This window comes from Typopeltis vanoorti, chromosome 1 (genome assembly GCF_054136105.1).
Source record: "Typopeltis vanoorti isolate ZY-2024b chromosome 1, IOZ_Tvanoo_1.0, whole genome shotgun sequence".
In the NCBI taxonomy this organism is placed as follows: Eukaryota; Metazoa; Arthropoda; class Arachnida; order Uropygi; family Thelyphonidae; genus Typopeltis; species Typopeltis vanoorti.
This window is the reverse complement of record NC_143549.1, coordinates 139,922,385-139,938,107: the sequence shown is the minus strand read 5'-3', so window position 1 is coordinate 139,938,107 and position 15,723 is coordinate 139,922,385. Positions and strand designations below refer to the sequence as shown.

At 37.5% G+C, this 15,723-nt stretch overlaps 1 protein-coding gene across 1 annotated transcript in view; it reads right to left on the bottom strand.

Moving 5' to 3' along the window:
• LOC150110475 (NCK-interacting protein with SH3 domain) overlaps positions 1-15,723 on the bottom strand; it is a 243,092-nt gene that overhangs the window by 188,973 nt on the left and 38,396 nt on the right. Inside the window, exon 2 of the mRNA XM_090394047.1 lies at positions 4,859-4,959. Coding sequence (XP_090250173.1) covers positions 4,859-4,959 — 101 coding nt within the window. The remainder of the gene's footprint in view (positions 1-4,858; positions 4,960-15,723) is intronic.

The window sequence follows — 15,723 nt, the reverse complement described above, 5'->3', positions numbered from 1 at the left end:
CAATATTCTGAGTTGCCAATTTACATCCCGATCCTTCGTAATCTAATTACAGCACTTAATTCCCATTACTACAGCCTCTTACTTTACTCAGTGTTGTTAATAAGATAAGCTATCTCCTCATCTCATCTTAAGGAATTAAGTGTTGTAATCTAATTACAACACTTAATTCCCATTACTACAGTCTCTTACTTTACTCCATGCTGCCGTGAATACTCCCTGCTTCCTGCCTCTCCGCACTGCCGTGAGTGCTCCCCCCCTCTCTCTCTCTTCACCGCACCATCGTGAATCTTTTGGTCTACTCATCCAATGTATACTCTCGCTTTTCGCTTATATACCTTCAGTTTCTTTCCTGCCAAAACTTGTTCTCACAGTCTCTCATATCAATTCCATCTCCCTTTGAATACCATAGCTCACGCACCACCGCGCTGGCGCTATCTAGTTTTAACTCCGTCTCCATGACAACAATTAGAGCAGTACATAAGCATTAGCATTACATAAGCATAAAACAAGCATTACATAACATTTTACCTTTATATACAGAAATAAAATAAAATGATATTTTTCAATTCAAATAATATACAATTAAATAAGATGAACATAAATTCTTCTACTATTAATATAGGAATAAATAAAATAATCTGAACGTTATTTTTATATTGAGTTCTTTCCATTATTTATACATATCTTAGATTAAATAATTAAAAAAAAAACTCAAAGGTAATTATATGAATAATCGTTTAAGCAAGAGACAAACAATAAACAATATTTACAAGTCTTGCTTATGTTATGGAAGATCATGTTGGATTCTGAAAGAAATACCAATAACTTTAATTTCTCTTCATTCAGAATCCAACAGTGGTAACATAGAGCAACTGATTAGCTAGCATGACCATTTTACTTTCATTCTGCTATTGTTTGTTGTCTTCTACAAATAATTCATAATGAGTGCTGTGATAAAAAATCATGGCAGTTATGAAATTCGTGGTGTGATACCATTTTTGTTGGTGGAAAACAATAGTGCTGCAGAAATTCATTGATGACCCTATATGGTTTATGGGCATAATGTACTGAATGACTGAAGAGTTAAGCAGTTGTGTCATTTGTTTAAGGGTGCAACAATGTTCACAATGAAGAATACAGCTGCCAGCCAAGTGTGGTGATAGACAATTTGGTGGAAACAGTGAACACAAAAACTAATGAGAATTGCCATTCCACAGTTATGGAACTTTATTTTGAATTCCCAGAAGTTTCATGCTCAACCATTTATGATATTGTGACAGAAAAGCTGTGGGTATAAGAAATTGTGTTCCAGATGAGTCCTAAAAATGCTGACCGATGTGCATAGACAGCAACAAGTAGAATCAGCTCAAAAAATTTTTGGAGCATTATGAAAGATAAGGAGATTAACTTTTTTTTCTCCGATCATGACTAGTGACTAAACGTGGATTTCATACACAAATGTCAAAACAACAATCAATGCAGTGGCATCATTCACCATCTCCACAGGCAATAAAAAAATAAAATAATAAAAAAAAAAATAAAACAGGCACCATCAGTCAAAAAATGATGGCAAATGTTTTTGGGACCAAAAATGGATCTTGCTCATTGATTTTCTTCAGGTAGGATACATAATTAATTTTTGTGTTCACTGTTTCCACCAAATCATCTGTCACATTTGGCCTGCCACCACTATGCTTTTCATTGTGAATAATGTTGTGTCTTTATTTAAACAACACCATTGCTTAACCCTACTGTTATTCATTACATTAGGTTCATAAACCTTACACAATAGTCGGCAAATTTCTGCAAGCACCATTAGTCACTACTGTTTTCCACCAACAAAAACCATCAAACCTCAAACTTTGCAAATGGCAGGATTTTTTTTTTATCACAGCTCTCATTATAAATTTTTCGTAGAAGACAACAAATGATAATGGAATGAAAGTAAAATGGTCAACTGCTAGCTAATGAGTTACTGTGTGCTACCCACACATGCGTGACGCCACTCCCTTACCTCATTTGGTGATAAATTCTGAATGGACCTTACTTTCTGGATGCATCTCATATCTACCTGATCTCCGACTAGAAATGGTTAAAAACTATCAAGTTGCAACAACTTGACAAGATGTTTGTTGTCAAGAAGAATAAAGATGACTTTTTTAAAAGCAGATAATTGGGGATAGAAAGGACCAAAAGCTTCATATTATTTAGACAATTCCATGATTATACTAATATTTACTGGCTATATATATATATATTTATATATACACTCATCCCTCGACTTACGTCCTTTCAGATACATCCGTGATCCCATAATGGAATAAATAACATTTTCAACTATACGTTCGAACAATACGCAAGCAAGCGTAAAGTAAAAAGGTTTTTTATTTAGCAACAGTGTATCATGCAACAATGTAGTGGCAACAGTGCATTCAGCAGCAAACCCCCCCCTTGGCAGTCGGCACTTAGCTTCAACAGTTCCTCTGTTGATTTTGTGTTTGAAAAATATGTTGTGTATTTATCATTAAATATTTCACGATATTTTGTGCAACATGGCCCAATTAAAAAACCTAGTGAAGAATCACAGAAAAAGAGGTGAGCAATTGATCTTGAAATGAAGTTGCAAGTTCAACAACAGTGACGAAGCAACGACAAGGTTCTATCAGCGATTGTAAAAGCTACTTCCATGACACATAGAGGACCTGAACCAAAAGCGCATCTCTCTTAGCACTATGACCATAACTGGTAAGGCACTAAGTCTCTTCAACTAGGTCCTGCTTTCTCTTTCTGTTGAAAGAGAAAGCAGGACCGATTATGACTATGAATCCAACGTTTCTTCCGGTTTGGTTCATGAGATTCAAGCAGCGTTTTGCACTGCATAATGTGAAAATATATGGTAAATCTGCAAGTTCTGATGAAAAGGCTGCTAAGGAGTTTGTGGAGAAATTGGATAAAATTATTATAGAGGACAATTATTTGTCACAGCAAATATTTAATATGGATGAGACCTGCTTGTTTTGGAAAAAAATGCCCGAGCAGACAATTCATCCATAAAAAGCTAAAATCTATGCTTGATTTCAAAGCTCTTAAAGACCGTATTACGATTCTGTTAGGGAATAATGTGGCTGGATATAAACTGAAACCATTTGTGATATGGCACAGTGAGAATCTGTGACCTTCAAAAACATTAGGAAGCATACTCTTCCAGTTCATTAGTGGAGATATAAGAAGCCATGGATGACTCAAAAATTGTTTGAAGATGCCTTAATCAATTGTTATGCGAGTGAAATGGAAAGCTATTGTGTGAAAGAAAATGTAGAATTTAAAATTTTATTAATTCTACATAATGCTCCAGGTCATCCGTCTTATATCGGTGATCTTCACCAAGTTCAAGGTCATGTTTCTCCCTCCAAACACTATTTCACTGATCTCCAACCAATAGATCAGGGAGTTTCTAATAGTGTTTAAGGTTTATTATCTACAGAGAACTTTTTCACAAGCCATTTCTGCTAATGAAGGAAATGCCCAGACTCTCATGCAATTCTGGAAAGCATTCAATATTTATTGTGCTATTAAAAATATTGCTGAAGTTTGGGACAAAGTGATCTCTCAATGCATAAGTGGCATATGAAAAAAGACATTAAAAAGGTTTGTGCACAATTTTGGAAGTTTTGAAAAAAATGAATAACTTGTGAAGAAATTGTAAGCCTAGCAAACAATCTGAATCTCGAAGTGAATGATGATGACATAGTTCAACTCACAGAAAGTGTCCCTGAAGAGTTGAGCAAAGAAGAATTGGTCAAACTGGAGGAACACCGTGTTGCAGAAGAGGAAGAACAAGAAAAGGAAGAGGGAAAAGAGAAACAAGGAGAGGTAGTTAAACAATTCATAGTGAAGAGACTTTCAGAAATGTTCTCAAAATGGTTGAAGACATGGACCTCAATGTTGAATGCTACTTATTAGTAGAAAGGAAAGTACATGATGCATTTGCTTGCTATAAACAAATTTATGATAAAAAAAAAAAAAGAAGAGGAATAAACAAAGCACATCAGACATTTTCATAAAAAAAAAAAAACAAGGGTTACACCAGAAGAGCAACAGCCTGGTCCTTCACACAGGGGAAGATGTGATTGTGGCGGAAGATTTAGGTGATTATTCTCCTGTTTTATAGTGCAGTAACGCATAGTATACAGTTTTATAATAAGGTTTAAAAATTAAAATGACCGTATACTTATTACTGTTAAGTCCCTAACTCCCATAACTCTGTTGATTTAATGTATCGACTTATATATCCAAACCGGCTTATGTTCTGCCTGATGGAACGGAATCCCGACGTAAGTCAAGGGATGACTGTATATTGAATCAATTTAAGTTTCCAAGACAACAAAATTCAAGCAATCTAAAATTTTACTATAGCTCATAATTGAATAATGACTGACTTCAAATTTAAAATTTGTACTAAAATCTATTTCTTCAATAACATAGTTAAATGAACCACAAAGTGCATAATGGCAAAAGCACAAACTATTTCTCTTGTCATGGAAATACCTGCACTTGTGTGATGACTGATGAATCACAATTACATAATGCATATTTAAAAGCAGACAATGTTTCATAAGTAACAGTTGGATGATGCATACTTCCCACAGAGAATCTATGATCTGATTTACCATGCCCATGCTTAGAACTTTTAACAGACTATGTACAGGTACACAATCCCTTGAAAAATGGAAAATAAACAGCAATAGCAGCTTGTTATCCATTACTGTCAGTGCATAATTAAAACATGTCATGATCACTCACCCAGTGCTTCTGGGATGAAAAGAATGCTACCCCATATAAAAAAGTAAAAACTCACCTAACAACTTTTTTTTGGTGATGAGAATGGTTTCCATCCCTTTTATTATGAAGTATCTCTAATATTTTTTCAATTAGGGTTAAATATGCTTCTGGTGTTATCTAAAGTAAGAAAAATAAAGAAAAAACTTTAATCTATATGTTTTGAACATTTAAAATATTAAGCATTTTATTTATTTGTAGGTTTGGAAATTAACAAGGCAGTAGAATTAAATGAGATTTGACCATACATTTTACAAGAAATATGTCAAGAAATTAGTAGTTACTGTGACTTAGGCATTAATAAGCATCTTACAACTGAAAAGGTGCAAAAGTAAATCATACCATTGCGCATTAAATTATAGACCACTTTCCATTTCTTTAGTACTGTAATAATTAAGATTTTGGAATCAGTTAAGGCTACACAGATAACAGAAAAATTGGCCTTTGGATAACTGGCAAAGTACAGAATGCTATCCAAAGCTGATTTGAGTTTGATCCACCACCATAAGCCAAGTTTCTGGGATTCTATTATTGGTCTTCTATGGTTTAATCTCTATGTTAATGGCTTATAAGGGATATAATCAGTTATTTTACAGATGATGTAAAGTTGAGAAAGAGAAGATTTTCAGTAATGAGCTGATACAAAAGTTTTTCTGAAGGATATCCCACCTTGGCAGTATATGCTTATCCTTCAGAAAACTTCTGGCCACCAGTATTATATCCCTAAATGCAATATTTTATGCTCAGAAATTCAGGAATGAGAAGGTACATACCATACTGTAGCAGCAAGAATGCACTAAAGGAGGAAGAGGAGACATGGAATCTCAAGATACAAAGCAGAGGCCAGTAGGGTAATGAGTGTGGTAAGAAAGACAAAAGCAGAGTATGAAAGGATATTAGCAGTGCAGTCCAAAGATAATTCCAAAGATTTCTTTTGCTATATTGCAAGTAAAAGGAAGAATGTTTATGCAGAATGATTTTAATGAATGCTAAAAGTAGACAGGTAACTGAATCAGGCAAAATAGTAGAATTACTAAGTGAGCATGCAAGAGTATATCATCCAGGTGTGATATTGTAGTAATGATAGAGAAAAAAGGGTTATATGGGAACGGAGGTAAATGAAATGGAGGTGCATAGCATATTACAGAACACTACTGTGAATACAGCTATGGGATTATTATTATTATTATTAATAATACGGGCAACTCCAAGGCATCGATAGACTCATAGGGAGGCCTTAACATCATGTCAAAAACAACTATTCGACATTCACACAGTATCTATCATACCTCGCCTTGAACTCATTCACAGCCATGGCATCCACAACAAACTCTGGCAGCTTATTCCACTCATTTACCACTCTCCAATTAAAAACCTAGCTCTAACACCCTTGTTAACCACACTCTTGTCCGGCTTCCATGTATGGCCCCTAGTCCTCCCACCACCAGTCCTATTCTCAAAAATATCTTCTGAATTAATCTTATAGAAACCCTTCAGTAATTTGAATGTCTCAATCATATCATCCCTTTTCTGCCTATCAACCAATTTCTGCAAACCACAAATCTTCAACCTATTCTCATAAGGTTCATTCCATAGACCTGATACCATCTTGGTCACTCGTCTCTGGATCTTCTCCACCTCCTCCCCATCCAGAAGAAACCCTGGTGCCCATATCTGGGCACAGTAGTCTAGATGGGGTCTTATCAAGGCTCTCGATACAGAGGAAGAATAACCTGTTTGTCTCTGCTTAAAGTATTTTTCAGCAACCAAGTGATTTGATGAGCTTATTTAGCCCTTTTGTGATGTGCCCCCCTAAACTTCAACTCCCTATCCAATAACACTCCCAAATCCCTGGCCTTGTCAATCTCCTGGAGTACGGTTCCACCAATGTGATATACCGCTGCTAATCTTTTCACCCCAAAATGCATAGCCTTACACTTTGTCACATTAATTTGACATCCATTCTCCTTAGCCCAGTCCTACAAACTATCCAAATCATTCTGCAAAATTTTGACACTCACTATTGCTCTACCCAACTTTGCATCATCAGCACACACTTCCTCTCAGATCCTTTCCTATATCGTTAATGAACAAATTGAACAGTAGTAGTCCAAAAACAGAACCCTGCAGCACACCACTAGTCACAGGCCGTCTTTTGGACTCTACTCCTGAATAAACCACTCTCTAATATCTCTCCACCAACCACCCTCCTATTCATCTCCCCAACCCTATATCCATCCCCATATGCAGCAGTTTACTGATTAGAATTCCATGTGGTATGCTGTCAAAGGCCTTAGCAAGGTATAATTCTAGTAGCAAGGCTTATACGTTGGTCGGACATAACTGGTAATTAGTTTACAGAATTAACAAAGCATATAAAGTATATTAATTAAAGGTAACTTTAATGAATAACTTCTATATTTCGGCAACGTCACATTGCCATCTTCAGGAACATAAAGATATGGTATGCGCACATAGGCACTAACACAAAGCAAATGAGGAAGAAAGCAAGAAACTAATATTGTTCCTAAAGTCCTAATGGTGCCCTCTGGCAGGCTAATTTGGTAGTCTTGGTAGTTGGGCTGAAGTTCTCATAATGTAAGTCTCCCAAATTTGGGGTATTTTCATGCACCCAAATTTGTTGAGGTTAGGAACGTTTTTTAGAGCTGCTGAAGATTCTTTGAATAATCTTTCGTATTTAAACTTGCTGCGATGAATTATTTTTGTTTTCTTCCAACAAATTTTATGGTGGGCATCTAAGGCATGGTCTGCCAGCCCAGAGCGGCTGTACTGGTGAAACCAGATGTAGTCTTTGTGTTCTGAAATCCTGATATTTGTTGTTCTGCCTATTTGGCCAAAGTAGGACAATTTGCAGCTGCAAGGGACCTGGTATACACCAGGTAGGTCTAGGGGAAGTGGTTGGTCTTTGGTAGAGCGGATAAGCGATGCCAACTTTTTATATGGTCTGTAACAGGAAGTAAGGTCATATTTTTTGAGGATATTGGTTATTTTCTCAGAGGTGCCCTGGATGTAGGGGATGGTGATAGACTTGGTGTAATCTTTATTGTGGAGGGGGGGATGGGGGTTGTGATTTACTGGTTTTAGTATTTTTTGGATTTTTTTGGGGTTATAGCCATTGGCTAAGAAAGTGTTGTGGATGTGGTTTAGTTCAGTAGTTAGGGCCTTGTCATCTGAGCAGATTAATTTTGCCCTGTTATATAGTGTTTTTATAACCCCATATTGTTGTGAGGGGGAGGAGACTGCTGGTGAATGTATCTGCCAGTATGGGTGGGTTTTCTGTAAACAGAGAAAACCAAAGATCCATCAAGCTGGCAGGTGATTCAAGTGTCTAGGAAGGGGAGGGTGTTGTTTTCCTCTTTTTCTAAGGTGAACTGGACTCTGGGGTGTTGGTTGTTTAAGTGTGTTAGGAAGGAGTGGAGTGTGTCTGAGCCATGTGGCCAAATAGCAAACACATCATCCACATAATGAAGCCAAATAGTGGGTTTTTGTGGGGCGGAGTTTAAGGCTTTCTCTTCAAATGTCTCCATAAAGAAATTGGCCAAGGGTGCTGAAAGCGGTGAACCCATGGCTATCCCCTCTATCTGTTTGTAGAACTTTCCTTGCCAAACGAAATAGCCTGAGTTCATTGTGAACTGAAATAGGGCTGAGATATCGGGAGGAAACTTGGCTTGGATGAGCTCTAGGGTTTCTTTAAGTGGGACATTAGTGAATAGGGAGGAGACGTCAAAACAGACCATTATGTCAGTTTGTGTTGGATTGTGAGGTTTTCTATACTGGCTTTAAAGTGGGCTGAGTTTTTTATGTATGATGGTGTGTTGCCAGTGTAGTGTGTGAGCGTTTTGGCTAAATATTTGGCTACTTTATATTTGGGGGAATCAATGCCATCCACTATGGGACGCAATGGCACATTTTGTTTATGTATTTTTGGGAGTCCATATAATCAGGGGGGTCTAGAGTTATAAGGTTTTAGTTTGTTGATGACTTCCACAGGCCAAGAAGTGACCTTCTTAAGGAGTCTGTGGAGAGTTCTAATCTGAGAGCTGGTCGGATTATATTCAATGATGAGGTAAGTCGTACGGTCTAGTACTAAAGCAGTTAGCTTACCTTTGTAGTCTTTTTGATTGAGCACCACAGTGGCGTTTCCCTTATCCGCCTTGGTGATTACTATTTTTTTGTTGTTTTTCAATTCTTGTAGGGCTGCATATTCGTTTTTGGATAAGTTGGTTTTTGGAGGTTTCACTTTGGCGAGACCATGCCTTAGATACCCACCATAAAATTCGTTGGAAGAAAACAAAAATAATTCATCGCAGCAAGTTTAAATACGAAAGATTATTCAAAGAATCTTCAGCAGCTCTAAAACATTCCTAACCTCAACAAATTTGGGTGCATGAAACTACCCCAAATTTGGGAGATTTACATTATGAGAACTTCAGCCCAACTGCTAAGACTACCAAATAAGCCCACCAGAGGGCACCATTAGGACTTTAGGAACAATATTAGTATCTTGCTTTCTTCCTCATTTGCTTTGTGTTAGTGCCTGCATGCACATACCATATCTTTATGTTCCTGAAGATGGCATTGTGATGTTGCCGAAATATAGAGGTTATTCATTAAAGTTACTTTAATTAATATACTTTATATGCGTTGTTAATTCCGTAAACTAATTACCAGTTAGCAAGGTATAGTAGAATCACTGTAAATCCATTACCCTTATTCAGTTCAGCCATCACTGTGTTATAAAACGTGAGCAAGTTACTGATGAATAATCTACCCTTCACAAAACCATGCTCTCCCTCATACAGTATCCCATATTCATCTATTCAATCCTGTATTTTCTTCTTGACTAGTTTCTCCAAGACCTTGACAACGATTCCTGATATGCTAATCGGTTGGTAATTTACAACAGTAGTCTTGGAACCGCCTTTATGCAGTGGAACTATTTTCCCCTCTTTCCACCCCCTCAGGACTAACCTAGACCAGAGACTCAAATTAAACAAAATGGACAAGGGCACTGACAATTCTTTAGCCGCATCACATACGACATGAGCTAGTATACCATCCAATTCCACAGATGTATTGACATTGAGGTTTTGTAATAGACTATTCACCTCCACTTCATTCACCACAATACCTGTATAAGCTATTAGTTCATTCATTCCTGCAATGTCACCACCTGGATGATATACTCTTGCAAAGTGCTCACTCAGTAATTCCACTATATCAACTTATTAGGTTACCTCCCTACCATCGGCATTCTTTAAAATCATTCTGATATATACATTTTTTCTTTTACTTGCAACATACAGAAAAAAACTGTTTGTGATTCTCTCTAGCCTGCATGGCTAATGTTCTTTCATAATCCACTTTTGCTTTTCTTACCACACTCATTACCCTTCTGGCCTGCGCTTTATACCATTCATGTGCCTGCCAGTCACCTTTTTCCTTAAATTCCTTCCACAGTTGTTTCTTTTTTTGCAGCTGAAGCTTAATGGTGTTATTCATCCATTTAAACCCTACTTGATTTATTATTCGCACTTGAGGTATACAGTCAGCTATTTCCTCCTGCAAACACTTCTTAACTGCCTCCCATGCACTATCAACAACCAGCCCTTGCAGTTTTATGTGCCATGGCACTGAACTAATCAACTAATCAAACTCCTAAGCTTGTCATACTTACCAGCCTGATAATTCCACATGTACCCTGTCTTAATTGTAAATTCCACACCTTTAGTCACCTCCCAAGTCAAGACCCTATGATCACTCTCTCACCAAGTGGTGGCAACGTGGTCATATTCGTTGCAGCCAAATTCTCAAATGCAATTACTAGGTCAAGCACTCTCTGACCACTAGTATTTTCCATTACATGCTGTTGCAGATAGTTATCCCTTAATAACTGCATAAAATCCAATTCCTTCCTCCCATGTGTCCTCTCCTCCTTTCAATCAATGTTACCATAGTTGAAATCTCCCATAATAATTACCTTCCTTCCACTCATTTCATCTATTTGCTAATGCATACTACCTCCACCATCTATTCCAATACCTGGTCTATAGCAGCACCCAACTGTATATTTTGTTCTGCTAGTCTCAATCTCACACACCAAATAGCCTCAAATGTGCTCTTTTCTCTATCCTGCAGTTCCACTTCTATTCTCCTTGGCTGCAGCTCATCAGTTATCATCAATAACACTCCTCCCCCCATTTTATTCTCCCTGTCACGCCATACCCCTCACATTCAATCCCACTAGCTATATCATCTTCTGTCAGCCGTTTCACTAATGTCAATAACCTGTGGTCTGGAAGTGCCAACCAAGGCCAAAAATTCTTCCTTCTTGTTCCTAATACTTCTGGCATTAGTATACATGAATTGCAGAGGCCATTTGTCCTGTCCCTATTTTCATGCCTTATACTAACTACCCCATTCTGTTTGTTGTCCTTCGTACTTGCTTGGGCATATTACACACATTCATACACTCAACTGTCTCTCTAAAGTCTGCATATCTACTCCCCTCCCTTAATAACTCTAGTTTCCCTGATTCTGCACATCCACTTCCACTTCATTCAACAACACCTTTTCAAGTTTCCGTACACCAAATCCATTCAAATGTAAACCATAAATTATATAAATCCTTTCAACCATCGAACTCACTCCACAAATTCCACACCACTCCTCCTGCATAATCTGCGCATAAAGTCATTAGCAATTTTGGCCCTCCTTCTATACTCTTCACTGTCATACCGTGGAAACAGACTCACCATCCTAACTCACTCACTCTTCTCTTTTGCTACTTCAAGTAATTCCTTCAAATCCTCTCTCGTAGCCATTTTGTCTCCTTTCAAATCATTCATTCATGCTACTACTATCAATTCTTTCACCCTCCGCTTTTTCATTCTAATTGACTCGGTTACATCCTTAACGTTCGCAAAAGGTTGGTACGATTTTGTCCAACTCTCATCTATCACACCTCTTGCTAAAGAATCTCCATACAACATGCGCTCTTTCATTTTGTTTACACTCACTATCATACTCTTATTTTTGTTATCATACTTTTGCCGTTTATTTGTTGGTACGCTCGGTGAACATTTTTGCCAACGCTCCAGCTGTCAATTTGCCCAATGCCCTATGACAGATGCAATGAGTGAGATCGCACAGTCTCATCATTTTTATTATCCATTAATTCATTTATTCGTTGTGTATTTTTTCCTTCATTCTCACTTTCAACGCTACTCTCACAGCTATCTGGTACTACCTCGCAAATATCACTATTCATATCTCACATATCGCTATTTTCACACATTACCACTTTCAACAACGATATCACTCTCACGACCTGAAACACACTTTAAATCCTCACATTCCTTACACTTTCTGCACACATTCACTCTGCTATCATTGTCTAACCAGACTCCAACCGCTCTCCTCAAAGCATACATTTCACAAACGGTACACTGAATAAAATCCTTTATATTAAAATTTTTGGACAAAGATGACGATCTGGACGGCATTGTATTCCTTCTTATCGGCACCATGTGCATGCTAAGAATCGTATCTATCAAATTACTAATTGAAATAACTCAGAAAACACACAAAAATCACACAGACACGCTAAGATACGAAAAGTAAATAATACTACATAAGATTCAAGCAAATTTACCAATTATTATCTGTTCAGGAGCTCTCTACAAACACTACACACCATGTAGCCCTCTAGTAGCCAACTGGATTAAATGGCATACCTTCTCGAGTTTTGCGAGAAGGCACTAGGGAACTGGCATTGCATTTGACCATGTTATTTAATCTAAGTCTTAGCTTTGGATTAGTCCCAATGGGGGGGGGAGGAAGATGGGAAAATAGTTTTATTGCATAAAGGAGGCTCCAAGACTGATGTAACAAATTACCAACTGATCAGCATATCAGGATTTGTAATCAAGGTACTGGAGAAGTTGGTCAAGCGAAATACAGGAATGGATAAACAGAAATGGAATACTGTGGGGGGGGGGGGGGTTCACTGAGGTTGCACCTCAGTGACTTGCTCACATTTTATAATATGGTGATACTGCTGGGCTTTGCAAAAGTGTTTGACAGGATACTGAATGGAATTCTAATCAATAAGTTGCAGAACACGGGGATGGATATAAAGTTAGTGAAGTGGATAAACAGGGTGGTTGATGGAGAGATATCAGAGAGCAGCTTATTCAGAAGTAGAGTCCAAAAGAAGGAAAAAAAAAAAAAAGAATCATCCTGCAAAAGTTTAACATCATCATCTGTATTAACTATTGCTCTCCCCAACTTTGCATCATCAGCAAACAGCTGAACAGTTCCTCTCATCTTGGACTACTACTGTTTAATTTGTACATTAAAGATATAGATGAGAGGAACTGTTCAGCTGTTTGCTGATGATGCAAAGTTGGAGAGAGCAATAGTTAATACAGATGATGGTGTTAACCTTTTGCAGGATGATTTGGATAGACTAGCAGTCAGGGAAAAGGAGAATCGATATCAGTTTAATGTGGCAAAAAGTAAGGTTATGCATTTTGGAGCAAAAAAGATTACCAGCTGTGTACCACACTGATGGAACGGTAGTCCAGGAAACTGATGAAGCCAGGGATTTGGGGTGTTAGTGGATAAGGAGTTAAAGTTTAGAGGGCATATTGCAAAAGTGGCTAAAGCAGCTTATCAGATTACTCTGTTACTGAAGAATACCCTGACAGAGACAAGCAGGTTATTACTACCTCTTTATTGAGCATTGGTAAGACTCCATTTTGACTACTGTATGCAGATCTGGTCACCTGGGTTTCTTGGTGATGAGGAGGGGGAGGTAGAGATAATCCAGTTCTTGTGGAAAAAGGTATGAGGAAGACTTCTCCTAAAGGTAGATGGAATGAATGAATGAAATGGATGAGAAGTTGGTTCAGTAGGTTTGAAGCTGAGCAGTGATCGCCAGTTCAGTAAAAGCCTGTATAAAAATGTTATGTTTTTTTTTTCCTGAATATACAAAACACCTGAGTGGCTATAATACTGTAGTACAGTATTAGATATATTTTTATGCTCATCTAGAGAATACCAATAGCTCTTTCAGTATAGCTAAAGGAGATTAATTTGCAAGCATTGGGGGATCCTGTAGATTCCAGGATGACCTAAGTGACAGAGAGTTTTTTTTTTTTTTTTTTTGAGAGCAGATCCTCTCTTGCAAATTAGTCTAACTCAGCCAACCAGAAAAAAACCACCAATATCCTCCTAGATGATCATAAAAAATAAACAAATAAATAAATTTTGTGTAATATTTATAATACAGTTGTTTGGGAGTTGCAAGACCATGCCCACTGATTTCAGCCATATTCAATAAGAAAAAGCTTTCTTATGATGTACAGAAAATAGACAACAAAGACCAGTTGCACAGGCAAAATAAGATGGGATGACAAGATAAAAAAAAATATATTTAGGCCATTTATGGAGCAAGTCAGTAAAAGTTAAATAGAAAATCAATTTCAATTAAAATGGAAGAAACATGGAGAACCATTTATACATCTGACTTTTCCCTTAAATAAATATGGCTGCCTTGCACCCATAAACCTGAGGAATGATGAAATCAATAATCAGACTAATAGTCATGACTGCCTTACAGGCCCAAAGAGGATGCCTATTAGGACTATAGGATTACAGTATGTGTCAGAGAGAGTCAGTGACTGCATGAACATGCAAATTCTTATCTACTCGAATACGTGTGGAAAGAAGACTTAGTAGCCAATGCAAAACATTAATATATAAATACCTGAGAATAAAACTTAGCTTTATCTACTCGAATACGTGTGGAAAGAAGACTTAGTAGCCAATGCAAAACATTAATATATAAATACCTGAGAATAAAACTTAGCTAATTATTACTGTTATTATTATGATTCAGGCCTCCATGGAGTCACAAGACTCATTGTGGAAGGCCCACTGTAGAAAACACAGACTATCATACCATTACCTGAACCTACTGACCATTCATGCTCTCATCACAATCAGGCAATGCATTCCACGGTTCGACTACCCTTCATGCAAAGAAACCACTCTTTACCTGCTTGCTCACAACTTCCTTTCGAAATTTCCATGGATAGCCCCTTGCCTCACTCTTTTCCCCCGTTCCACCAAATGAAAGAACTCCCCAGTGTCAACCCTGTAACTACTTCTCAACAGTGTAAAAGTCTCCATCATATCACCTCTCTTTCTTCTATCTACCAAACTCTGCAATCCATATTCCCTCAGCCTATCCTCATAACTAACATTATACAGTCTTGATATCATCTTTGTTATCCACCTCCGCACTCTTTCTATGGTTAATTTATCCCTTTTAAGTGTGGTTTAGGGCTTTATACAAAGCATCCTTCTTAGTATTGTAGTAATCCTCTAGGTTAACTTCACCACCTTTGCAATATGTTCCCTGAATTTCAGGTTCCTATCAGTCATCACCCCCCCCCCAGATCCCTTGTCTCCCCTACTTCCTCTAGTACGGTTCCTCCAATGGAGTATGCAGCCTCCATCGACATATCCTAAACTTCAACACTTTAAATTTTAAATTAATTAAACTGATACCACTATTCATATGTCCAGTTTATTCAAATCTTCTTGAAGGGCTACCACATCTGCACTATTACTAATAACCCTTCCCATCTTACATCATCTGCAAACAACTAAATATCCACCTGTAATCCATAAACAATGTCATTGATATAAAGGTTAAACAATACAGGTCCCAGTACTGAGCCCTGTGAGACCCCACTTGAAACCTTTTGCTTCCTTGATACTGCTCCCTCTCACACAACTCTCTGATACTTATCAGATAGCCAATCTTGAATCCAGTTCACTAACTTGACATCT